The 25,799-nt window shown below is 41.5% G+C and overlaps 1 protein-coding gene across 4 annotated transcripts in view; it reads left to right on the top strand.

The window, feature by feature from the left end:
* The window catches only part of CLSTN1 (calsyntenin 1), a 62,252-nt gene that overhangs the window by 32,827 nt on the left and 3,626 nt on the right, over window positions 1-25,799 (top strand). For 2 of the 4 annotated variants that reach the window (XM_044996004.1, XM_044996005.1), the window contains 15 exons: window positions 295-490; window positions 4,597-4,805; window positions 5,991-6,140; window positions 6,245-6,430; window positions 9,225-9,473; window positions 11,699-11,820; window positions 12,950-13,112; window positions 15,108-15,158; window positions 17,342-17,499; window positions 19,505-19,653; window positions 21,057-21,283; window positions 21,743-21,913; window positions 22,103-22,248; window positions 23,941-24,076; window positions 25,098-25,282. In XM_044996004.1, coding sequence (XP_044851939.1) covers window positions 295-490; window positions 4,597-4,805; window positions 5,991-6,140; window positions 6,245-6,430; window positions 9,225-9,473; window positions 11,699-11,820; window positions 12,950-13,112; window positions 15,108-15,158; window positions 17,342-17,499; window positions 19,505-19,653; window positions 21,057-21,283; window positions 21,743-21,913; window positions 22,103-22,248; window positions 23,941-24,076; window positions 25,098-25,282 — 2,498 coding nt within the window. The remainder of the gene's footprint in view (window positions 1-294; window positions 491-4,596; window positions 4,806-5,990; window positions 6,141-6,244; window positions 6,431-9,224; window positions 9,474-11,698; window positions 11,821-12,949; window positions 13,113-15,107; window positions 15,159-17,341; window positions 17,500-19,504; window positions 19,654-21,056; window positions 21,284-21,742; window positions 21,914-22,102; window positions 22,249-23,940; window positions 24,077-25,097; window positions 25,283-25,799) is intronic. The other 2 variants (XM_044996006.1, XM_044996007.1) reach the window with 1 other exon arrangement.

The raw sequence follows: 25,799 nt of genomic DNA, 5'->3' as shown, positions 1-25,799 counted from the left end.
CATAAGATCTACTCTTACCCTAAAGCTATCTCAAGTACTCCTGTGAAATGCCTGTCTATGTTTCTCTTTTGTATTTCCTGCATGAATGGATGCAAAGTAAACAAGTTGCTTGGAAGGCAGACATGCTTTTTTTACTAAAGTTCCCAGAACTCACCCATTTTAAAGCACAGTGCTCTTGCTTTGTCCACAGACCCTCACAAATCCCTGGCTGCAAAATACTGAGTCATTTACATCTGAAAATGTGTGGAGAGGTTTTTGACTGAAATGCTAACCTGTGCTGCTTTGAATCTCTAGGTGAGATTTGTGGATTTAAAATTCATGGGCAAAATGTCCCCTTTGATGCTGTGGTAGTGGATAAATCCACTGGTGAGGGAATAATACGCTCAAAGGAGAAACTTGATTGTGAACTACAGAAGGACTACACATTCACCATCCAGGCCTATGATTGTGGAAAGGGACCAGATGGAACTAATGCAAAAAAATCCCACAAGTAAGTAAATCTGTGGGTGGCTGAGGGGAAGTTCAGTTTAAGTAGTCTTCTGATTGATGTGGCCTTTAGTCTGTATATTTGAAATGAACGTAAATCAGGTGATTCTGAAGGCTTAAAACTATATTAACACAGGTGGGTCAAAGCAAAAACGAGAACTGCTTTGAAGTTGCTACACCTACATTCTAGGGTGTAGTGACTTATTTGTCCTTTGACATATTGACGCCTCCGGAAGTTCCACAGGAAACTAATGTGCCAAATTAGGCAGCAGAAATACTGAGGGAAGCAGATAAAATCCCATGAGGTCAAGGACCTCAGAGGGAAACTGAGCCGAAAGAGTAGTCCAAAGAAAATCTCTCCAATAGGTGTTAGCGTTGGAGAGAGGTAAAGGAACACATGCTTCTGTAATTTCCAAGTATTAGAGGGGTAGCCGTGTTAGTCTGGATCTGTAAAAGCAGCAAAGAGTCCTGTGGCACCTTATATATTTAATAGACGTATTTGCATCCAACAAAGTGGGTATTCACCCACGAAAGCTCATGCTCCAATACGTCTGTTAGTCTATAAGGTGCCACTGGACTCTTTGCTATAATTTCCAAGCAGCCTGAATAGAAAAATCAAATTGCTGGTTTAAGATTCCACTAATTCTAGATTAAAATGACAGTAACAAAGCAATCTGCTCTTTATGTAGAGGGAAAGGAAATAACCACATAGTAACATCTGCTTCCAAAAAACACTCAAAAATAATACCGCACTTTGGAAGAAACATCTGTACAGCATGTGGCAGACTACTGTTAGTGCTCAGGAAAGAAGGTCATAAACAAGATGAGGATTGAGTCAGGAGTAGGCAGCATTACTTTCCTAGCTATAAGCTTTACCTAAGGTAAAGGGGATACAAGCATGGGAAGCCTTTTTGTACGGAAAGTTGCTTTAGGAAAAGTGGTATTTAGGTAAACAAAGTATTTGATAATACAACCAACTATTAAAGAAATACTCAAAAGGGAAAGATTACAAACCACTTCAGAGACTGGGTGGAATTCTATCCTCTGTACAGTGTGCCTTCATGTGACTCCCTTGGCACAGCAGCTGTTCACTTTGTAGTAGTAGTTGCAATTTCCAGCCACTTTTCCCCATTGCTGCAGGAGATGGACCAAACACAAAATGTAAATGCCAATTCCCACCAAAAGGAACATTGGCTAGATACAAAAGGGAAGACAAGCAGAGTCAACAGTTTAGAGCAAGCCCAGTGCATGGGTAAGAAAGCAACAGCCCTGGGATACTTGCTTCCTAGAGCATCAATTAATGACTGCCTAACACACACCCCCTGGCCTCCCCTCGTGTCAAAAACTGCACTTCCACTTTGTGGGTGGCTAGGCTCTTAGTCATCAGATCTGTATTGCTCATTCTCTTGGTGTTTAATTATGTTACTCTAACACAAATTATTGAGAATGTACTATCCTGAATCTCCTTAACTGATGTGTGCCAATGAAGTTAGGTTCTTCCTGCTGATGAAAATGTATCCTGCATTAAAGAAAATGTAAATGTCTAGTGCAGGGGTCGGCAATCTTTCAGAAGTGGTGTGCCGAGTATTCATTCATTCACTCTAATTTAAGGTTTCACGTGCCAGTCATACATTTTAACGTTCTTAGAAGGTCTCTTTCTATAAGTCTATAATATATAACTAAACTACTGTTGTATGTAAAGTAAATAAGGTTTTTAAAATGTTTAAGAAGCTTCATTTAAAATTAAATAAAATGCAGAGCCCCCCGGACCAGTGGCCAGGACCCAGGCAGCGTGAGTGCCACTGAAAATCAGCTTGCGTGCCGCCTTCGGCACCCGTGCCATAGGTTGCCTACTCCTGGGTCTCTTTGCACTGCATTTATTGGCCATATTGGCTAAAATAAGCCCCCCCCCTTAAAAAAAAAAACACAACAACAACCACCAAACCTCTTAGGTAAGCTTTAGAAATATTTACTTCTGGAGGAGGGATGCGTTAATAAAATGTTTTCCTATAGTATTTTTACATTCCTGACACTTGTTCCATCATTCACACTTTTTGCTCTTTTGTTGTTTTCTTCTTTGACATATTTTTCCATTCTGTATTTACACATATACTATGACAAGTGCAAGAGGAAAGGCACTGTGGTCCCAGTCTTTCTGGGATTACTTTGCTCATGATAAAATATTTTAGATGGGTTTTCTGCTACTTTTATATTCTCTGACCTTTCACTTCCACCTCCAAAAAAAAAAATGAGCTAATTGTGTTTTATCTGACTTACACAACTTGGTGTATTCTTATTGAAACAAAACTAGTCTAATGTTCTTGATAGAGCCAGTAGTCTGAAGCCTGACTTCTAATTGTCATTGTATATTTACTTGTTTTCCATAACAAATTGTTAATTAAAACATAAAAATTAAGTGTAGTATAAGCTTAATATCTGGTGGTGCATTATCGAAAGGGATGGTACTGTGTTTGAAGCTCAAAATTAATAATCAGATATTAAGGTTTTATTCCCAGTTTGCCACAGATTTTAGTTTTTTTAACCTTTCTTTGTCTCAGTTTTCCTCTGTAAAATGACAATAACTTACTTATTGAACAGAGGTGTTGAGAACTTATTACTCCTGGGGGAATTCTGCACCACTGCACGTGTTCAGAATTTATGTCCCCTGCAGATGTCTTTTGCTTCCCCGCAGAAAAATGACTTTCTGATGGGGAAGCAAAAGGAAGTCACAAGAGCAGTCGTGCGACCCTCCCCAGCAGTATGTTTCAGGTACCCAGGGCAGCCCACAGAGAGGTAGGTCACTGTGGGGAAAGGGGCAGGACTGGGAAAGACCCAGCTAGCTGGTGGCTCCTACCCTGCACCGGGCTTAGCTGCTAGTCCAGGCTGGGTGGGGGAGGATGGGACTTCCTCTGCCCCTGCATGGCATCCAAGGCTGTGTCAGACCTACCCCCAGATTTCTCCCCCGGCTGTAGGAAGCTCTGCAGCCTCCTTTCCCCCCTCCCCCGCCATTGCTCTTCAGCTGCGGGGGGGGGGGGGGGATCACTGTACAGGGAACGGCTCCGCCATCTGCCCATCAGCCGTGCATCCAGACTCCCTCATACCCAGACCTTCCCGACGAGCCCCACTCCCCCTGCTTCTGGACCACCCCAACAAGCCACCCACCATCAGATCCCCAGCGTACTGAGCTCCAACCAGCTGTGTCTGGATCCCCACCTCACTGAGCCCCACTCCCCCAGCATTTGGACCCCATCACTGAGCCCCCACACACACCCAGCCCCCCTGCTGAGCTCTATCCCCCCACACCCAGACACCCCTCCTGCTGAGCCCCAACTACCTTCACATGGACCCCCCCGTAGAGTCCAGTTGCACCCAGAACCCCCCAATGATCCCCTGTGCACCCAGATCCCCCACTGAGCTGCCTGCACCTAGATTTCCCCACACAGAACCCTCTCAATCTACAGCTGGATCCCCCCCACACACACACACACTAAGCCCATCCACACTTGGATCCTGCCTTGCTGAGCCTGCCTGCCTACACTTGGTGCACCTGGCACAGATGGGCAGCGCCCTGGGGTATTTCTGGGGCAGGCCCAGTCCTTGCGCTGTGTCAGGGTTGGGTGAAGCCTCACCACTGAGTGTGTCCTGGGGGGAAGCTGCACAGTGATCTCCCACTTCCGTGCAGCCAGTGGCCTGTGCTCCCCAAGGCCAAGTTAGAGCCTCCACATTTATTTGACAAATACAATTTGCAGAATTTTGCAGAATTTTAAAATATTGTGCACAGAGGTTTTTTTAATTTGTGCAGAATTTTAATTTTTTTTATGCAGGAATACCCTCAGGAGTAACTTATTTGTGTGTAAAGAACTTTGAGATCCTCTGATGGAAAGTGCTATGGAAGTCCAAAATATTATTTATTCTTCTGGGAAAGGAACAATGTATCCTGCCTTAGTAGAGGGGTGGAGTTGAGCTAATGAGTCTCCTCCACCACTGGCTACTATTCTTCTCTGAGCCTAAATTTTGGTGGGGAGCGTAATCTGTAAAATGTGGTTCTATTCCTATGTTAGTTGAATGGCAGCTCAGTGTTAAAAGCTGACTATTGTGTCTCTTCTCCAGAGCAATAGTACATATTCAGGTGAATGATGTTAATGAGTATGCTCCAGTGTTTAAAGAGAAGTCCTACAAAGCAACAGTTATTGAGGGGAAGAGGTATGACAACATCCTGAAAGTAGAAGCTGTGGATGCAGATTGTTCTCCTCAGTTCAGCCAGATATGCACCTATGAAATTGTAACTCCAGATGTTCCCTTTGCTATTGACAAAGATGGTAAGAACCAACGAGGGGAGAAATTGTTCTAATTTGGTACTTTAGAATAATGTTTCAAATGTGGTCAATGTCAAAATAAAATTAGTGCTTCAGAGTATTCTATTACAAACTTACTTAAATCCCTCCATTTTATAATCTAGTTCTACAGTGTAACTGAGCAGACATTTTTTTGTGAGCATTTTGGATTCCTGTTTGAACTGTGTATAATATAAAGTAGGTTGTCTTTCACTGATAATGCCAATCTTGCTATTTCACCTTTATAACATATCTAGCTTCCACAAGTCTACCTTCAGTGCTGCACTCAAACAGCAGTGACTTCAAGCGTGTTTCCTGCTTCTGAAATTGTATTTTGTAGGAAAGTGTCACGTGTGTGGTGCCTGCCTCCCCCCCCCCCCCCCAACATCTTAGAACCCAGGGACCAAAGAGAGAGCAGTTTCTGAGGCATTTGCTGTTTTGGTCAGAAAGGACAGTCTTTTTCAAACTTGTGTAGCTTTTAAAAATATCATGTTTAATTGTGGGCACTATTGAAGAAGCTGGTGCCAAGTTTGGATCTTATGGGATCTTAACTATGAGGTACCAAGCCTATGGTCTGCTGCTGTTTTGTCTTTTAAAAAAAGCAATGTAGATATACCATGTTCTAAAACAGCTGTTAAGATGTTTTTCTTTCTATAACTGTTCTTCTGTTTTTAGGATTGGTTTTACAAATAAACTTTATAAAGCTTGAAAAGCAAACACCACATAAAACCTTATTTAAGACACAGAGAGGGCTTGAGAGGTTACATTATGGAGTGGAGGATGCTGGGGTCAATGAAAAGTACTAATTTAACTTGCCCCCTGATCTGTGTAGACCACACAAAGTTACAGTTCTCGCTCCTTATCTGCAGACAGTTAAATCTTTTAATAAAATCAAAGATTTACACTAACATAATGAGCTGTAAAAAGACAGTGCTAAGACTGCATCTGCTGCTGTATTTATTTGTGTTAATCTTCTGGGTTTAATCTTAAAGAATTGGGTTTGCTGTTTAGGGTATTACACCCACATAAATTGAGGGAGGGGTTAATTAAAGCTTAATTACATGTGACTAGCAAAGTCTTAGCACCTGGAGGGAAAAAAGTATACTTAATGAAGCTGAGTCTAAAAGATGAACATATATTCACTGTTAATTGGCTCTCCGTTATTGCCAGGTTATATAAAAAACACAGAAAAGTTAATCTATGGCAAGGAGCATCAATATAAGCTTACAGTGACTGCATATGACTGCGGGAAGAAAAGAGCTGCTGAGGATGTATTGGTGAAGATTAGCATTAAACCTACATGCAAACCTGGCTGGCAAGGTTAGTTCAATCCCCTCCTTTCACCAGCTGCTGCTATGTTACTGCAGTTAAACACTGGTAAACGCCAGAGATCTCTAATCTTATTTCTTTGTGTGAATATACAGGCTGGAGCAAAAGAATAGAATATGAGCCTGGGACTGGTTCTTTGGCTCTATTCCCCAGTATACATTTGGAGACCTGTGATGAACCCGTAACTTCAATACAAGCAACCATTGAACTAGAGACTAATCATATTGGGAAAGGTTGTGACAGAGATACTTACTCTGAGAAATCCCTTCACAGACTCTGTGGTAAGAATGCATTGATTGGTTTGAAATTGAGTAAAATTCTTCCTTTGAATATAATCTTTTCACAAGTCAGAATAAGGAATATCAAACAAATGGGCACACTTAATAACATGCCAGAACAAAAGTTGCCCCAAAATCTTGTCTAGCAGACCGTATATACTTAGTGAGCCTGACTGAACTTGATGTTTTCAAATAACTGTCTCATCAGAGGAAAAAGAATCATTGTGTAGTCCACTTCTAACCTCCCTGTTCTCCTATTTTGGGCAGTAATTTCTCACTGGTGATAAATGCTCCAGAATTGAATGGCTGGGTGTGTGTGGATGGGCATCGTTATTGAAAACTGCCTATTTTTCAAGATGCAGGATGAATGTGGTAGGTGTCTTTTCAGAGGCCATGATGAAGAGATGGATTACAAAGTGGAGAAAATGTGGCCTGGAATGAAGGACTTCATTTAAACCAGCTAAATCTATGTTTTGTTGCATAGGGACTAGAGGACCCTTTTGCATTCACCTATGCTATGATTAGTAGGATTAAAATTCATGAGCCCCTCTGATGCAAAATGAAAGGATGGAAATTATGGGCCAGTCTGTCATTGATGCTCAGCAACTAGAACTGAAGGTGGAGTCACCCAAGAGCTGTGGGTGGCTCAGCACCTCTGGAAGTCTGGCCAGATGCTTATAATTGCTTGTGTTGCCAAACCATCTTTTTATTGGGTATGAGAAGGAAATTACACTTCTTTTCCCAAAGTGTTAACTGAGGCTATGTCTACATTAGTTTGTCTACAAAAGCTATGCTGCTTTAATTCAACCGCTGTTGCATGTCCGCACTAGGCTCCTTGTAGCCAGAGCGCAGCCATACTAGCAGCTCTTGCATTGACACAAAGAGCAGTTCACTGTGGATAGCTATCCCACTGTGCAACTGGCTGCAGTGTGCTTTGGGAAGGGTTTGCAATGCCTCATGGGGCAGGTATAGCATCACATGATGCAGATTTCTCAGTCCCATCTTCCATGGGCATCCAACCAGATTGCCAGCCACTTTTCAGCGGAAGTGTGGGGGGAGAGTATGTGTGTGGGAGCGACAGAAACTAGAATGTGTTGCGGGAGTGCGTATATGAGAGATACTGTGTGTGTTGGGGGAGAGTGAGTATGTCAGCATGCTGTCTCTTTAAGTTCAGACAGTCCTGAGGCAGAGAGAGGGGGATGTTCCTCTATCCCCATTAATCACCACCTCCCTGCCTGGCTCTGCACAGCAGTTGTCCTCGCTCCGTCCTCTTTCCAGCAGCAGCCTGTCTGCAGCTGTGTTCCTGTTTCCGCCCAGAGAAAGCAGGATTTTGGGTTAATGATTTGCTGTTTTGCTGCCACATGCTCAGCGGTCAGCACGGGCGGCTCTAGCTTTTTTGCCGCCCCAAGCACGGCAGACAGGATGCCTTCGGTGGCGTGCCTGTGGGAGGTCCGCCGTCCCGCGGCTTCGGTGTATCCACCGCCGAATTCCCACCGAATCCGCGGGACCAGCAGACCTCCCGCAGGTGTGCCACTGAAGGCAGCTTGCCTGCCACCCTCACCGCGACTGGCAGGCACCCTCCCCCCCGCAGCTTGCCGCCCCAGGCACGCGCTTGGAGCGCTGGAGCCGCCACTGGCTGTCAGAACTTCCTAGAGATTTGAAAAGGGAGGGGCGCATGCCTGCGTAGCTGTACGCAGTGCAGTGGAGTTCGAAACAGTGAGCAGAGCGGTCATGGTGGGCATTGTGGGATAGTGGGGGAGGCCGGTTATGGCGACATAATGAATGACAGCGTCTACATCAATGCTTTGTAGCTTTAACTTTGCTGCAAAAAGCTCTATGTCCCTTGTTAAGGTGGTTTTGTTTTGTTGGCAAAACTCTCTTGTTTTGCCAACAAAAGTAGAATTCTAGTATTTACACCTGTTTTGTCGGCAAAAGCTGCCTTTTGCTGACAAAACTGTGTAGCGTAGACAAGGCTTAAACTTATTCTCCATCCTTTATCATCTCTCCTCTTTAGACTATTTTCTTTATAATGGTGTAAGTTTTACATGAGCAATTCTTCTTACTCAAGGGCTGAACTTGACTTGTTTGTAGGTTTTAGCTGGATATGTGTGTGCAGCAGTTTTTTTATTTGCTGAAATTTTAACCAATAACATCCATATTTGTGAACTTTACTTAATATTTTGGCAGTTCCTGAGCTGCTGGCAGTATTAGTCAATGCCGAAGTCTTGTGTGCTTCACTATGACATCAGTTACCCTGGATCTGGAGTGCTGAGTAAACAGAATGCTGAGCTTCTTTTAGGAAGTGGATATTTTCCATGATTAAACAGCAATTCCTGTGACTGATTTGGGCTCCAAAGGGAATCTCATCCAGCCCTCTTTAACCAGAAGAAGTAAAGATCTCAAGACTGGTAGAGAGTTATAACAGGAGAAAAGTGGTGTCAGCCTCATGACTGAGGAATTCAGGAAGTTAAATGCCATTCATGTGTGATATTATGACTCGTAGCGTAAACAGCGACAAGGAGTCTCTAGGTAGGCAAAGCCTAGAAAGCAAACATTGTTTGCTAGATTGGATGCCTACCAAGAGGTTAAATGGCTGGAACAAGTAATTCAGAGCTCTTAGGCCTGACAGTGTTTAACTACATTGCAATTACATTTAAAATTGCTTGGTGCATGACACTAATACAGGATCCTTACAGCTAATGCGGAAAGGTTAGCAATCCAAACAAACAAACAATTTGGTTTGACACCAATTCTTAGTTTCCTTCTGGGTGTCTTTAGTAATCTACTTTTATTGTAGGTGTTTCCTCTGGCACAGCTGAGTTGCTTCCCCCTCCAAGTAGCACTGCTAACTGGACAGTAGGACTCCCTACCGATAATGGCCATGACAGTGACCAAGTCTTTGAATTTAATGGCACTCAAGCTGTGAAGATTCCAGATGGCGTTGTCAGTGTCAATCTAAAAGAGCCCTTTATGATTTCGGTGTGGATGAGGCATGGGCCTGGTACCAAGGAGAAGGAGACAATACTCTGCAATTCAGACAAGACAGGTTTGTAAATACTTCAGTTATAAACAGTCTCTCTTTGGTTTTGGTGATATATTTGTTGCAGGTCACTCAAGGCTCTGAAGCTCTCTTCTAGATTAGATTCACTTTGGAAGCAATAAGCTACACTGAAAAACTCACTTTTATTCTGGAGTAATGCCCAGGTAGGGAGTTATACTGGCATAGCTAGAACAGTATAATTTATACAGCTATAGTTCTGCTGATCAGTTTTCCTGTGTAGACAAGCCCTTAGAATATTTAGTTTCAGTTAGATAAAAGGAACTTGATATCCAGTTTCCTTTATGCTGTAGAGATTTTAGCCATTGTGATATACCAATTGATATGGAAGTACAATCTGTTTAGATTGTGTTGTTTGAGAGAATCTCATTCTTGAAAGCTCATGATAATCATGAGGTTATATGCAGTAGGTTTAGCAATATGGATCTTCACCTCTTTTTTTTTTTTTTAAATTGAATGTGCAATATTTGCTTCTAGGGGAAAATAGCTCTCTTCCTCTCCCTTCACCCTTTCCATGATGAAGCTGCTTTTATCCTTCGAATAGTTTCTGTGAATCATAGAATATCAGGGTTGGAAGGGACCTCAGGAGGTCATCTAGTCCAACCCCCTGCTCAATGCAGGACCAATCCCCAGACAGATTTTTGCCCCAGATCCCTAAATGGCCTCCTCAAGGATTGAACTCACAACCCTGGGTTTAGCCGACCCATGCTCAAACCAGATGCTTCAAACACTATCATTTTGAAGATGGTATTTATGATGCGTTCTGTCACCTGACATGTTGAATTTACCTCTGAGCCCATTTTCCCTGCCAGCTTGGGACTCCAGAACCCTGTCTTGTTGAGCCAGACATGCTAGCTTGCTGCAACACAGACCCAAGTCTGGTCCATTCCCCCAAAACTGCAGACTTTAACCAAAAACTGCTCAGCAGGTCACCTGTCTCCAGCACCCAGACACCCAGTTCCCAATGGGATCAAAACCCCAAATAAATTTGTTTTACTCTGTATAAAGCTTATACAGGGTAAACTCACAAATTGTCCGCCCTCTATAACACTAATAGAGAGAGAGAGTCACAGCTGCTTGCTTCACCAGGTATTAATAATTTACTCTGGGTTTATCAATAAACAAGTGATTTTATTAAGTATAAAAAGTAGGATTTAAGTGGTTCCAAGTAATAACAGAGAGAACAAAGTAAGTTACCACGCAAAATAAAACAAAACACACAAGTCTAAGCCTAATACATTAAGAAACTGATTACAGGTAAATCTCACCTTCAGAGATGTTCCAATAGGTTTCTTTCACAGAAAGAAGATTCCTTCCTAGTCTGGGCCCAATCCTTTCCCCTGGTACAGTCCTTGTTAGTTTCAGCAAGCATCTTAGGTGAAAAGCAGAGGCTTTCGAATGAGTAGGACCCCCTTTGTTCTGTTCCACTCCCTTTTATATCTTTGGCACAAGGTGGGAATCTTTTGTTTCTCTGGGTTCACACCTCTCCTTCTAAATGGAAAAGTACCAGGTTTAAGATGGATTCCAGTATCAGGTTACATGTTCACATTCCTGTGAGATCCCCTCCATTCTTCCAGGGCTGGTCTGCACATATACAGGAAGGCTTGGGTTTCAGTCCCCTTTCCCAGGGTAATGTAGTAATTTTTATGTCTGAAGGCAGTCACGGTGCAATGAAGTTTGAGAAACCCTGGTTTAGATTGTTAATTCTTTAGGGCATGGACCATGTGTGTTTAATATCCTTATAAAGCATCTTTCCTGCCTATAGTGCTATATACATGCTAAATAGTGTTAATTAGCAGCAATACATGCTGTTTAATTGGTAACAGAAGATTCTTCACTATCCACAATTTGAATTTTGTTCGATTTTCTCCTATTGGTAGGCTTACCCCTGTGATACTTTAGTCCTAGTCCTTGGTTGAGAAGGACATGTCTTAGCTGTGGTGTTGTCATTATTACTGTTGGATTGTTTAGGAATGGATGACCTGAAACTGCTTCCGTGGGCACTTCTTTTCCCTTGAAACTATAGCACGCTTGATTTCTTTTAAATCTGTCTTGTGCTCTTATTACTATCTTGTAGGACGGTATTAATAGCACATTTATATATCAGTTGTGTAGTTTAGGGTTATGTGAATTCTGGACTATAATTTCCAGTTCTAGAGTTTTAGGGCACAGGGCAGTGGGAAAGAGTAACATTCATGTAACCTTTTGTGCAGATATGAACCGGCATCACTACTCTCTTTATGTACACAATTGCCGACTTGTTTTCCTCTTCCGCCAAGATCCTTCAGAGGGAAAAACTTACAAACCTGCTGAATTCCACTGGAAATTGAACCAGGTGAGTATGAAAGGGTACTTGTTAAGAAATTTACAATTTAAGTATCCATAGGAGCCTAAAACAGCATGATAGTTTTAATAGTAAATTAAGTCTTTGTGGAAATCCAAACGCCTCATTCCACAGTTTACTAAAATAAACTGAGCTGTGTTTTATAGTTGTAAAGTTTCAGGGCCATATTCTGCTATCCTTATTCATGTAGAGTCAAATCTTGCTTCTTTAGTGTTCCTACAGAAGTCAATGGGGATTAGTTACGGAATACAGTTCAACTCACTATGAGTAAGGGTGGTAGAAACTGGCTTTAAGTGAGTAAATTAAGTGTTTAAAAGATAGGAACCAGATTTGGTAGAACCTGTCTCCATTCAACACAATAAAAAATGAATTACCATTCTACTTGCAAGTATTCCCATGTGTTTATAGCAATTAAGTACTTGTGAGCATATGACTTTTTTGTAGGTCAGATAATGTAATAAGATAACAGATAAACTTTTCTTTAATCCTTTTGCACACTGGAAAGAAAAATTTTCCTGACACCATGTGCATTGTTGGTGTTAGATAAGCAAACTGACTAATTGGTACAAGCAATTTGTGTATTGGTAGCACTCATGATCAGGAAGACTACCATTAGATAATTTAATTTTTTTTATTGGACCAATAAATCTGAGCAAAATAAGTACATTTTATGTGGCTAATAGCTCTCATATAGAGGTTCCTTTAACTGCTTCCAGCGAATGTTGGGGATCTGTTCGTTTGCTGCCAGTTATTTAAGCAGTAAGATGCATCTGAATTTCTGATGCTGGAATGTAACCACCCAATTAGTAACATTCTAGCATTCTTCACATACTGGCATATGCTGCTGTGATTATAAAATGGCCTTGTGCATACTTACAGGGAGTTGGCAGCATTCCCATAATTGCAACCAGCTTCCATTATTAAAGATCTCTAATTTTGGTTTGGGAATTTTTTTTCCCTGGAAGTTGCCATATTTATATACTATTAAACAAAATACTTCAGCAGAACTGGATGAAAATCTTGTCAAATAGTGTTTTAATATGGCAATGTACTAAATGTACTCCAGTGACTGCTTTGGTGGAACTCTGTTTTTAAACATTACCTGTCGTTCTCTTCCCAGGTGTGTGACAAAGAATGGCATCATTATGTCCTCAATGTTGAATTTCCAACAGTGACACTCTATGTAGATGGAGTTTCATATGATCCTTTCCCAGTGACTGAGGATTACCCACTACATCCTTCCAAGATAGAAACTCAGCTGGTAGTTGGAGCATGTTGGCAAGGTAACAATTAGTTTATCATCTCCATGAATGGTTGGTCCTCTTCAGGGCAATGGAAGATTGCTTTTTACATCTCCTACAGATGTTTTCTCTGTCCCACTATCCCATATTTCTTCTTTAATTTAGTCACTTTTTCTGGAGTGCTGTTGTACTCATCACCCATAGGTGGATATGAAATACCAAACTATATCTAGAAATGCCAGGCAGGGTTCCACTTAAGAAGTGATTTCTGTAATAATGATGGGAATACAGGCAGTTTTATTTTTGGTAATACTAACAAAAGTACATTTTATTCTTAAGATTACTAGGGAGAATCTTTGCTTTCTAACCTAATTTGAAACAGACTTTAGAAAAACCAAGCTCTCATTTTTGGCCATGTTTCCATATGAGGATTTAATTAAGTAACAATGTTTTCTCTTGAGGATTTTGCCACTTGTGGTTATAAAAATAAAAAAATAGCAGCAGTTTATTATATGCAAACTAAGCTTTAAATTGTGGTTCTCTACAGGCTGCTTAATGCTGATTCACAGCCTATAATGCTGGTGACGCTTACTCATCAAAAGCTTGAGAAAATGGGGCAGGTGTCATCTGAACATGGAGCGTTGGAAGTAGATTACCAAGGCACTGCAGTGGGCTGTTCAGTTCAGTGCATTTTGCTTACTGATCAGATTACTTACAAGTTGGAAAACTGCTGATCTAGCTAGAAAATCTTGACTTAATAGAACAATACTTTTTTAGTAGAACAAATATTAGATCATAGATATTTACTATAGGTCTGCAAACTTATATCAAACTGTTGCATCTGCATACAGTACATAGGATGTTCATCAAGCATGCAATACGGAGAGTCTTATGGTGCCTGTCCTTTCTCTGAGATTTGAGGCCTTAGAAAGATAAAATGACAGTCCAGGGGTCAGAATAAGCATTATGTATTGAGGGGCCCATTACCTTTTTAATACTTGCTAATTTGCAAAATTCATTAATTTGAAACCAGTCTCCCAATCATTAGCAAGGTTCCAGTTCACTTCATTTATTGCTGTATAGATGGCTTTCAGATTATCCCTTTTGCTGCTGCACTATAGCAAAACAAGTGGAGCGGTAACTAGCTTCCAGAGAGCTGAAGTGTGCTGGGGAAACCAGAAATATGCCAGCTAAATGTCTGGAATGCTCCAAGGCTTCAATATAGGCTCTTGTATCCTAACACAAGCCCAATCATTTTTACCTGTAAATATTTGTGTTCCTTTGGTCTCCACATGGAGGTTCCCTTTAGTGATGTGCATTAGCACCACTATATAATCCTTTCATTCCTTCCTGCTTCCATCCTGGCCATTGCCAGTAATGGACTTGAAATGGTGATGCTAAAACTTTGGGGTCACGGACTTGTGGGTCTGTCAGGGAATTCTATTGAAAACCTTATTTTAAAAGGATTATAACTCAAAGAAGAATTTATGCCAAGAGTGAAACTAATGCTTAAGGTCTTGACCTGAGAGCAATATTGTTTGCTTTACCAAACTTTAAATAAATTGATTTATATATAAAGAAGACTTTAGAACTTTTTCCTCCTTAAAGTTATGCTTTCTAAATCCTCTTTAATGTTTTTATTCTCCCACTCTTTTAAAAACCTGCCATTTCAAAAATTGGCCAATTAATATATGCAGTATTATTAATTTGGTCTGAATTATTAGTCAGTAATGGCTTCTTTTGATCTGTCCATAATACTTTTTTCCTTAGGAGATCTGTTAACAGACTTTAATCTCCCCATCATACCTGTGAAGATGGGAATATGAAGTATTCTAGCTGCTGGGTTTGGCAATGGTTTATATAAGAAAATCCAACTCTGTGTCTAAGGCTAAAACTGATTAAATTCATACCAGTTGTGAAGAGCTGGTTGGGAAATAAGCAGTGTGTGTGTGTGTGTGTGTGTGTGTGTCAGTCACAAGTCCCTCACTGCTTGGTCCCTTCCCCATTGTCCCTATTCTTTGTCTTGCCTTTCTACAGAATATACAGGAAATGAAAATGACAATGAAACTGTGCCTGAGACATCTGCAGGTTGCTGGAGTATTTTCCACTACTTTTTTATTTCATTTTTAAGCCAAGACATTGCTTCATCTCACATATAGCATGAAATGCAGGCATTGCGTTTTGGCCATTGATACCCGCCACATAATCTGCTTCTGGGCTGTTTCTTCATTGTACTATTATTTCCAGTGCTTCATCTCCTGATTTTATTTTTATTGCATATAAGTGCACATCCATGTACAAACTTGAAACCATTGTGATGGCAGTGAAGTGGTGTAATATGAGCCATTAATGCAAAGTATTAGCTACACTTTTTTCATCCAGTTTTATTCAAATATCATTGCATAGATCTTATATGTAACCTAAAGGACAGTGTGTCTTGATACCCACTAGGAATTACTCACTTGACCAGAAGTCTGTAAAAACGCCAGTTGGAGCCAACAGAAATAAATACCAGCTTTTCTTCCCATTTGGCTGATATTGCAATGTTTTATTTTTCTACGTAGTTTCAGCGGTTCTCTGGGTTTCATGTCTTGTTTTGAGATTTAATTTACTACATATTTCTAAGAGAATACATTTAGGTACTTACTGTTCCTGTAAGATCTGGAACTGCCTTGAATGCCAGAGAAGTACATACATGAAAGGATTTCTGATAGCTTTACTTTTAACTTGGAAAACAAAAGCACAACAGGATCCAAGGGCTGGAAGTTGGAGCTAGAGAAATTCAGGCTGGAAGTGAGGTGCAACATTTTTTAAATGAAGGAAACTATTGGAACCACTTACTGAGGGCTGCAGTGGATTTTTCTATCACTTGGATGTCTTTCTGAAACTGCACTCCAGCTCAATCAATGATGAACTTGAAATAAGAGTTACTAAGTGAAATTCTGTGCTCTGTGTCAGGCAGACTGGATCATCATAACCATCCCTTCCGGTTTAAAATGTATGCAGCACTTCAGGTTCTTGGTTTGGCATAAATTGTACTTTGGGTATGGCTACACTGGCGAGTTGCAGCGCTGGAAAGCCTCCACCAGCGCTGCAATTAGTAAGTGGCCACACCTGCAGGGCACTTCCAGCACTGCAACTCCCTGGCTGCAGCGCTGGCCGTACACCTCACTCAGCATGGGGAATAAGGATTCCAGCGCTGGTGCTGCAGCGCTGGTCATCAAGTGTGGCCACACACCAGCGCTGTGATTGGCCTCCAGGGTATAAGGATGTATCCCAGAATGCTTTTATAAATTACTCTCTTTGTTTTGTTATGCAGCCTCTCTTTGTTTTGTTATGAACGAGCTCCGTGCGGAGCTCCGTTGCCGCTGCTGCTTATCTAAAAAACAAACAGAGCTCCTGTTTGCTGTGATCATCTGTACCTGGCTGTAAACAATCAAATGAGAGGCAGGCAGGGAGCGAATGAAACAGCGGGGAGTCGTGTTGGCTGCAGGCTGTTTGCAATTAAGAGTTAAGACTAAGGGGTCGGAAACATGTTCTGATTTTTCAAGGCAGGAAGCTAAACACACAGTGTTGGCTCCAAAAATCCCCCCTCTCTCTCTCTCCCCCCGCTCCCTGCCACACTAGACCCCACTCCACCCCCCTCTTTTGAAAAGCACGTTGCGGCCACTTGAACGCTGGGATAGCTGCCCATAATGCATCACTCCCAACAGCGCTGCAAATGTGGCCACACACCAGCGCTGGTAGCTGTGAGTGTGGCCACACACCAGCGCTGGCCCTGCACAGCTGGATGACCAGCGCTGCAAACTCCCAGCGCTGCAAACCGTAAGTGTAGCCATACCCTTTGTTTCACTTTTTCCTATCCTGATAGGCGTCTCCTCATTTTCTAGAGTTAATGACAAATGGGAGATATAATTTCAGCACTAGGGTTAAAGTCTCATCAAAGAGCTCATAAGCTCTATCTTTGGTCGTCTTTAAGTACACCACCTCGCTGTATAGGCAAAAGTAACATTTGTGATGGAAACACTAGCCTCCGCTTCACAGTTCAGAATGGCCATACATGTCTGTTTTGAGGGCCATATGCATGATGAACTGTGTAATTCTTTCATTGTGCTTGAACATGATCACAAGTTTAACACCTGGAATGGATATAAACTAACCTGCATGTGAATACATCATGGTAAAATAAAGCATAATTGATGATTAAAAGAAAAGGTCTAAGGTCTATAAAGTTGTTTTTTTTTATTCTCCCTCCCCCCCCCTTTATAAAGGTGGCGAACTCCACATGGCTCAGTTTTTCCGAGGCAATCTGGCTGGATTAATGATCCGGTCTGGTAAACTGGAGAACAAGAAGGTGATAGACTGCCTCTATACCTGCAAGGAAGGATTAGATTTGCAAATTGCTGATGGCATTGGCAAAGGCATGAAGGTAAATTTGCATATGGATGAAGTGAAATGCCCGTGTTGTGATTTACTAAGGGTTTGTCTATACTAGAAATGCTACAGCTCTGCAGCATCATGGCTGTAGTATAGAAGGGTTCTTCTGTGGTGTAGTAAATCCACCTCTCCAAAAGGTTTGGTCACCAGGTCAATGGAAGAATTCTTCTGTTGACCTAGCACTGTCTACATTGGGGCTTAGGTTCACTTAACATTGCTTTGGACTGTGAATTTATCAGAGGGATGACTAACAAGAATTTTAGTTATAAGCTAGGGACGCACCAGTTGCAAGTAACGGAGGAGGAGAAGGACCTAGGAGTCCTGGTTGATCGTAGGATGACTATGAGCAGGCAATGTGATGTGGCCGTTAAAAAAGCAAATGCGGTCTTGGGATGCATTAGGCGAGGTATTTCTAGTAGGGATAAGGAGGTGCTAGTCCCGTTATATAAGGCGTTGGTGAGACCTCATCTGGAGTATTGTGTGCAGTTTTGGTCTCCCATGTTTAAGAAGGATGAATTCAAACTGGAACGGGTACAAAGAAGGGCCACTAGAATGGTCCAAGGAATGGAAGGCCTGTCGTATGAAAGGAGACTTGAGGAGCTCGGTTTGTTTTCCCTAACCAAAAGAAGGATAAGAGGAGATATGATGGCACTCTTTAAATATATCAGAGGGATAAATACCAGGGAAGGAGAGGAATTATTTCAACTCAGTGCTAATGTGGACACGAGGACAAACGGATATAAATTGTCAGTCAGGAAATTTAGGCTTGAAATTAGACGAAGGTTTCTAACTATCAGGGGAGTGCAATACTGGAACAGCCTACCGAGGGAAACAGTGGGGGCGAAGGACCTCCATGACTTTAAGATTAAGCTAGATAAGTTTATGGAGGAGATGGTATGATAGGATACCGGGCTTAGTCAATAGGTTAATTAAGTGCCACACTGGTAAATGGTACATGGGTCAATGATATGATATTCTTAACCTTTTTCCTGAGGGTATGGCTGGAGAGTCTTGCCCGCATGCTCGGGGTTCAGCTGACCGCCATATTTGGGGTCGGGAAGGAATTTTCCTCCAGGGTAGATTGGCTGTGGCCCTGGAGGTTTTTCGCCTTCCTCCGAAGCATGGGGCAGGGGTTGCTTGCTAAAGGAGTGGGGGGATCGGCTTATGTGGCCTGCATCTTGCAGGAGGTCAGACTAGATGATCATATTGGTCCCTTCTGATCTTGAATTCTATGATTCTATGAATTTTTCATACCTCTGAATGATGTATCTAGGTCAACCTAACTTTCTGGTGTAGATTAGCCCTAAGAAAGCAAGTACTTGACCTGGTAAAGACTTGCCAATATAGCTATATCGTAGATGCAGCTTATAAAAGCAAGAGTGTTTTTCCCCAGTATATCTTATACCAGTTCCTCAAATGAAATAAGCTATACCGGCTAAAGCATTTTTGTGTCAGCACAGCTGCCTTTCACTAAGACTGTTTGTTAGTGGTGTAGAGATGCAGTTTAAAAAAAATCACAGCCCTAGTGATATTACTAAACCAGCAAAAGTTTCTAGTGTAGGCTTGGCCTTCAGTGGCCTTTGAGAATGCAAATGGGCGCATAAGCGCTTTACATTTATGGAGCCTAACAAAACAACTTAACATAATAGGTCTCATTTATGAGTAGGTATTTTATTTCAATAGCAAGGCTAAGTTTTCCTGACTTGTTAGCTATATCTCTTTCAGATGACTAGAGTGTCAACATTGTGCCAAATTCCTGGAATTTTTCTTGGATAATGAAATACTGTAAATGTTGACTTAAACTTTTAGGCTAATTGGGGAAGTTAAATTGAGTTGTAAAGCCAGTGAATGATTTGTTCTGCTTTGAATACAAATGCTAATTATCTCCGTGCTTAATAGTTTAAGCAGTGCTGAGCTTTTCGGTTTAATTATTCTAGCACATTGGTACTTGGATCTCTTTTTTTTCATTTTTCTTCTGCTCTTTGGAATGGTTTCAGATTAATGTGAATCCCAGCCAGTCAACATTGACCTTGGAAGGGGATGATATTGACAGGTTTGACAAAGCCATGCAGCACATTTCCTACCTGAATTCCCGCCAGTTCCCAACACCTGGAATCCGGAGGCTCAAAATCACCAGCAATGTCAAGTAAGTCCTAGTGCAGAAAAATGCATCTATCCATAAGGATATTGGGGGCTTGGAGAAATAAACTAAAACAAAATTCTTTAGTGCAGTGCCATTGACATGGTCACTAATGCAGGCCTTTATTTGGAAGGCTCTGATCATGAGCCCTGAGTACTGAGGTGAAAGGGAATCTTCCCAGTGATTTCAGTGGGCTTTGAATCAGCCCTTAGAACAGTTACCAATACCAAATTTGTTCTGTTACATAAAAATCCTGATCTGTTTCTTGGGACTGTTGATTAGATATCAGTGGGTATTTGTAACATTTTTGGGGATCTGATCCAGGGATCATCTAGAACAACATTTATTGTAAAGTAAAATATTTGATGCTGATTATGGCCAAAGTGATCAAATTTAAGTGCCTAAATCTGCATCTAGGCACCTGAACAAGTGGTCTGACTTTAAAAAAAAAAAAAAAAAAAAAAAAAAACTCTTTTGGATGTATTCTGTCATTCTTCAGGACTTTCCAGGGTGACAAGAATGCATAATATCTATAGGCCATTGATTCAGCTAGTGGCTGTCTACAAGCTCTGTAGGAGATGGTTTGTTAAAAGGAACTGTTATGCTGCTTGGACACTTAAACAGAGCTCTTGTTAGAGCTGGCATTGTTGCTTTTCCAGTAGTTCATGTGATCATTTCTCATTGGGTGTGCATTTTCCTGGCTTCTTACCCAAGTTTTGGGTTTGAACGTACTCAGTATCCCAAAATAAAACTTGGTATGCTCTCGTTTAAAAGATCTCTTGGTTTTGCATCAGAAGCATATGGAACTGTGAATTATGAACCATTATGTAGTTAGGCATCTAAATCCATCTATATTTTAATGAAACAAAAAAGCATCATTTGGCCATTTGAATGACCAGAGTTCTCTGGGCCATGTTAGTAGGCATGTGACCCATCATTTCCAGTCCTATTTATATTTCTACTCTATTTATTTATTTATTTGAGGTTAGTTATTTCCTTCATGTCCGGTTTGATTTTATTTTTCCTAGTTGGGCAATCTTGGTTGTGATCGTTGCAAGTGTGCACTGTGAGGACTTATCCAGTGTTGCAGCCTTACCTATTGGCATAATCTGTGGATGTTAGTCATAGCCCAGAAAATGGGGTAAATGTTCTCCGTGAGCAAAAATTCATTTTAACATTGTTATCTTTGAGGGAGTGGGAGTGGTAGTGGTGATCTGCATTGCCAACACAGTTGTGGGATGCATTATAGGACCCTTGGGTCTGAAACAGAGCTTATTTATATGGGATTTAATTAAATGATTGAAATGTTTGTCGTATTGTAACTATTTAATTGCCACTGTGATGCATAACTGCATCTCCTTTAAGCCTGTCTTGCACAGTTAAACAAACAGCCTGTGTATCTTATGTAGGTGTTTCAATGAAGAAGCCTGCATTGCCATTCCCTTTGTGGATGGTTATATAATGGTCTTGCAGCCTGAGGAACCCAAGATCAGCTTGAGTGGCATCAATCATTTTGCCCGTTCTGCGTCAGAGTTTGAGAGTCCAGAGGGAGTTTCTCTCTTCCCTGAGCTTCGCATAATCAGCACCATCACTCGGGAGGTGGAACCAGAGGGAGATGGAGATGAGGATCCTACAGGTAACAAACTTGATAATTAACCCAGTTGTGGAATCTGTCCCCCTCCCTGAAGTTCTCTGTAGTGGGGGATGGCCCTCCCTGTGTGGCTATTCCTACTGTAGCACAGAATGGAGGAGGTGGGTATCAAATTCTTCATGATACTGTCTTTTTGATGTAGCAGGAAGAGAGTGGGTAAGCAGGGGCTGGGTGAGGGGGTGGGCATGCTGTTTTTCCCCTGGGCCTGCAGAACTTCAATCAGAAGTGAGAACAGTCTTAGACTGTTTCTTCTCCATGAGAGAGAATGCTTTTTGGGTGTGGTTTCTTAAATGAGAATTCAGTCTCACACCTAGATCATTCTTCATGGCCAAATCATTGTACATAGAAGGGAAGAAATTATAGCTGCTTATGACACAGTACAGTTCCTTCCACTTTGCCTTTGGTCTTTCTGCTTATTTCTTTGGCCTCCATGTCCTCCTCCAGTCCAAGAATCTTTGGTATCAGAGGAGATCATGCACAACTTGGATACATGTGAGGTCACAGTGCTAGGAGAGGAGCTAAATCAGGAGCAGGAAAGCCTGGAGGTTGACATGACACAGTTACAGCAGAAGGGCATTGAGATGAGCAGCTCCAACCTTGGCATGATCATCACAGGTAAGGGGTTTCCACCTTTTGGCCTTGTTCTGGGAAGGGTTTGAGGCAAATGAGAACAGGAACTGTGTATTTGTGTGCTTACTAAGCAAAATATTTGTTAAATGAATGAAAACTTTCTCCTTCTCCCACCCCAAAACCCCCAAACAGTTTATAGTTCTGACAAGTAGCTGTTTTTTTTAATCCTCCTAGGTGTTGATACTATGGCCAGCTATGAGGAGGTTTTGCACTTGATACGCTACAGAAACTGGCACACTGTCTCTCTGTTTGACCGAAAGTTCAAGTTGGTCTGCTCTGAGCTTAATGGTCGCTATGTCAGCAATGAATTTAAAGTGGAGGTATGTGAGCTAATGTCATTCCTTTGAAAGTTGTCAGAGCCTGCAGAGATGAAAGTTAATGCTTTAAGAAATTGATCATTAACTGGTTTGGATCTCTGCCTTCTAAATATTATGTCATCAGAGCAGACTAGGGTGTGTTAGTCTGTTTTAATGGGTTGTCAATCCCAAAGTTGCCTTCACTGATTCCAATTCTGAGTGATGCACAGATCAGATCATATGGAGTTGGGACCTATGTGTATCCTAGTATATGGAATGCAGTTAAGGGGAGTGAGTGGGGAAGAGGCTGGATGGGGAGGTGGGACACTAGAAAATGGACTTTTGGGAACAGTGCTGCATTGGCCCTAAGGAAGTGGACTTGAGAAGTCTTTTCCAACTCTAATTTCTGTGATTCTGTAAATGATTCTATTTTTTCTTGCAATGGGGCTTACTAATGTCTTGCTTGCATGACACAGAGATTACCAGGAAGACTAATCCTGAGTGACAGGAGGAACTACTTGAAATTAAAATGATAATTGCTCTGCATGTTTACACTGGGAAGGAAGGGAATAATATAGCTAAAACTACACAGTATCTATAGAAGAATATGAATTAATGAGTCCTGCTGTTGATGTGAACATCAAGGTTAACTAACCCTCACTGTAAATATACACCAAAATTCATCAGTAGGTCCTCTGAGTGATGATAAATCTTGATATTTGCTGCAATATGAAATTATTGTTGCACTGATAGCCATTGTTGCATATCTGTACGTCTTTCCATTGTAAACTTGAATTTCATAGGCTGATTTTTAAAAGGGCAGCTTATGCAAGGATGATGAATTTTAAGACTGACTTGCCAGTATTTTATAACCATCCCCCATTTCCCTTTCCCCATCGAGGAGCAGAAATTGCATGTGTGGCTAACATGGCTGTGCTTCCTGAGGAAGTACTGTCAATGTTGATCCAGGATCTCTACAATTTAGCAAACTGGCAATGCTTCCTTGTCGTTCACTACATTTCCCCTCTTCCTATTGTGCACCACATCTGTCTAGTAACTACTCCCCATTACAGAGGAGGATACACTTAGCAGTGCCTTGGTGGGGCGGAAAGGGAAGCTCACTGAAACATGAAATGTGCTAAACTTGTAGCTGAGCCTAAATTAATGAACCAGCTCATCAGAACCTCTGTTAAACTTTTTTAAAAAATGGTCTCTGGAGTTCCAAAGAACCTGAGTCTCTGTGTTTTGTCTGTGACCTGCTGTTTACCCATTGCTGTTAACTGAAGGTGATCCTACACAGCTGCATCAAAATAACAAAAGATGTGGATGGAAAAATGGCTTAGTTTTATTTCAGTAAAAGTCTGTGTGGTCACTTATTTCAGAATGAAAGTGGCAAACATCAATTTAGCTGCAGGTTGGTAACAAATTGACTTCATCTTTTTTATTCTGAAATAAGGATGTTCATACACAGACTTACGCCATGATAACCAAATCAGATTCAGGAAACCTAAGTATGTGTAGACCAGCCCTAACACATCTGGAACTGCTGCTTGAAATGACTATTGAAATATAAAATTGGGCCTGTGATAGATCAGTGCTGGCTGTTTTGAGGGAGGTAGATACTGATGCACAGGAACTGAATCACATTTACTTGAACTAAGTGCATAAACAAACTGCTTGATTTCCCTAAATTATTTTTTCCTTTTTTGTTTTCAGGTGAATGTTATCCATACAGCTAACCCAGTTGAACATGCAAATCATATAGCTATGCAACCACAGTTTGTTCATCCAGTGCATCATACATTTGTTGACCTCTCTGGTCACAACCTAGCTAATCCCCACCCCTTTTCAGGTAAGGACTCTTAATCACTTAACTCCAGTTGATTTTTTTTCTTTTTTTTAACTGGGGGCCAGACTAGGTGGCTTCTTGCTGCAGAGGGTTGGAGTTTCTTGGAGTGCCTTTCCAGAGACAGCCAGCAAATTAAACTAGTAATCTACACAGCTATTAACTTTAAAGCTCTCTAAAATACAAAGTCCCCCATTCTGTTCTCCACTTGGGAGGGACAGCCTGCTAGAGATCTAGAAAATGCCAGTCTAATGACAGAAACAAAGTCCAGCCCTTCCTGACTTGGTAATTTTGGGATACAGAGCACTGCAGTGGGTGCTGTATAAGGACCTAGATTAAAGGGGTCTGAGGAACTGGGAATGGATTTCTCATGAACAGTATGACCTTTTATTCTGTTGAGGAAATCTGCCATTCCTCCACTGTTTTAATTTGGTGTGAATTGTTTAATGTTCCAGTGGTACATGTGGGAGGAAAGCAATAGGTTTGAAGAAGGAGCCTTCATAGTAAATTTTTAAGTGATGGCTGATCTTCTTTCAGATTGATGCAAAGTCCTCATAGTCCTTGTTTGACTCATTTCAGTATCTCTATAAAAGCACCAGTTGAGCATAATAGGCCTGATTCTGTTCTGCCAATGCAGTTTGGTTCTAGCCCTGTAAGTACTGGTATGCCTCTGGCTCCTGAACAGATGCTGCCAACCCTAGTGCAACTGCATTTATTTTGTGAACATTCATTCATCAGACTAGATTGCTAGCACCAAACTCTTCTCACTTCCTACCTGAGCAAGATGTGAATCCAGCCCACTGGACTCTGCCACCAATAAAGAAATGTACTAGTTTAACAGTTTGACCAGAGGATGGAGCCAGGAACTTCTAAGTTTTTTGTCCTTGCTTTCCTACTGGCTTATTCTGGGATTGTGGATAAATTTTCCTCAGTTTACTCATCTGTAATATGGGGTTAATATTTGGAAAAACCTGTAAGTACTGTGAATTAGTATGATTATTCTTAAACTCCCTTTTTCTTGTCACAGTTGTTCCAAGTACTGCTACTGTTGTCATTGTTGTGTGTGTCAGTTTCCTGGTTTTCATGATTATTCTGGGTGTGTTCCGAATCCGAGCTGCACATCAGAAAACAATGCGTGACCAGGATACTGGAAAGGAAAATGAGATGGATTGGGATGACTCGGCCTTGACCATTACTGTGAATCCTATGGAGGTAAGGCTTGCGTCCCACAGTATGTTTACATTGCAATTGAAGGAGTTATTGTATTACTGGTGGGCATATCCAGGCTAGCTTTAAGCTATCAAGCACGTGTAACAGTAGCAGTGTAGATGTGGTGGCACAGGCTTCAGCACAGTCTAGTAATCCGAACAAAAAGCTTGCTGGGGACATTGGTATGTAACTCTGTTGCTAGTCTGTGCTGAAGCCTGTGCCACCACGTCCACACTACTACTGTTACCTGTGCTAGCTATATTAAAACTAGCCTGGGTATGCCCACTAGTGATAATCACACCTTCTCTTGCAGTGTAGACAGAACCCTTAGTCCTTTTCTACAAATACTGCTTTCAATCTGTCAAACATGCATGACTGTCAGAGCAGGATAGATCTGGAAAGGGGGTACTGGCACAAGAAGTTTAATGAATGCCACAGGAAAATTTGAATCCATTCCTCAGAAAGAGAACATAAGAACGGCCATATTGGGTCAGACCAAAGGTCCATCTAGCCCAGTATC

The sequence above is a fragment of the Mauremys mutica genome, chromosome 21 (genome assembly GCF_020497125.1).
Source record: "Mauremys mutica isolate MM-2020 ecotype Southern chromosome 21, ASM2049712v1, whole genome shotgun sequence".
In the NCBI taxonomy this organism is placed as follows: Eukaryota; Metazoa; Chordata; order Testudines; family Geoemydidae; genus Mauremys; species Mauremys mutica.
This window is presented reverse-complemented; position numbering and strand designations above follow the sequence as displayed.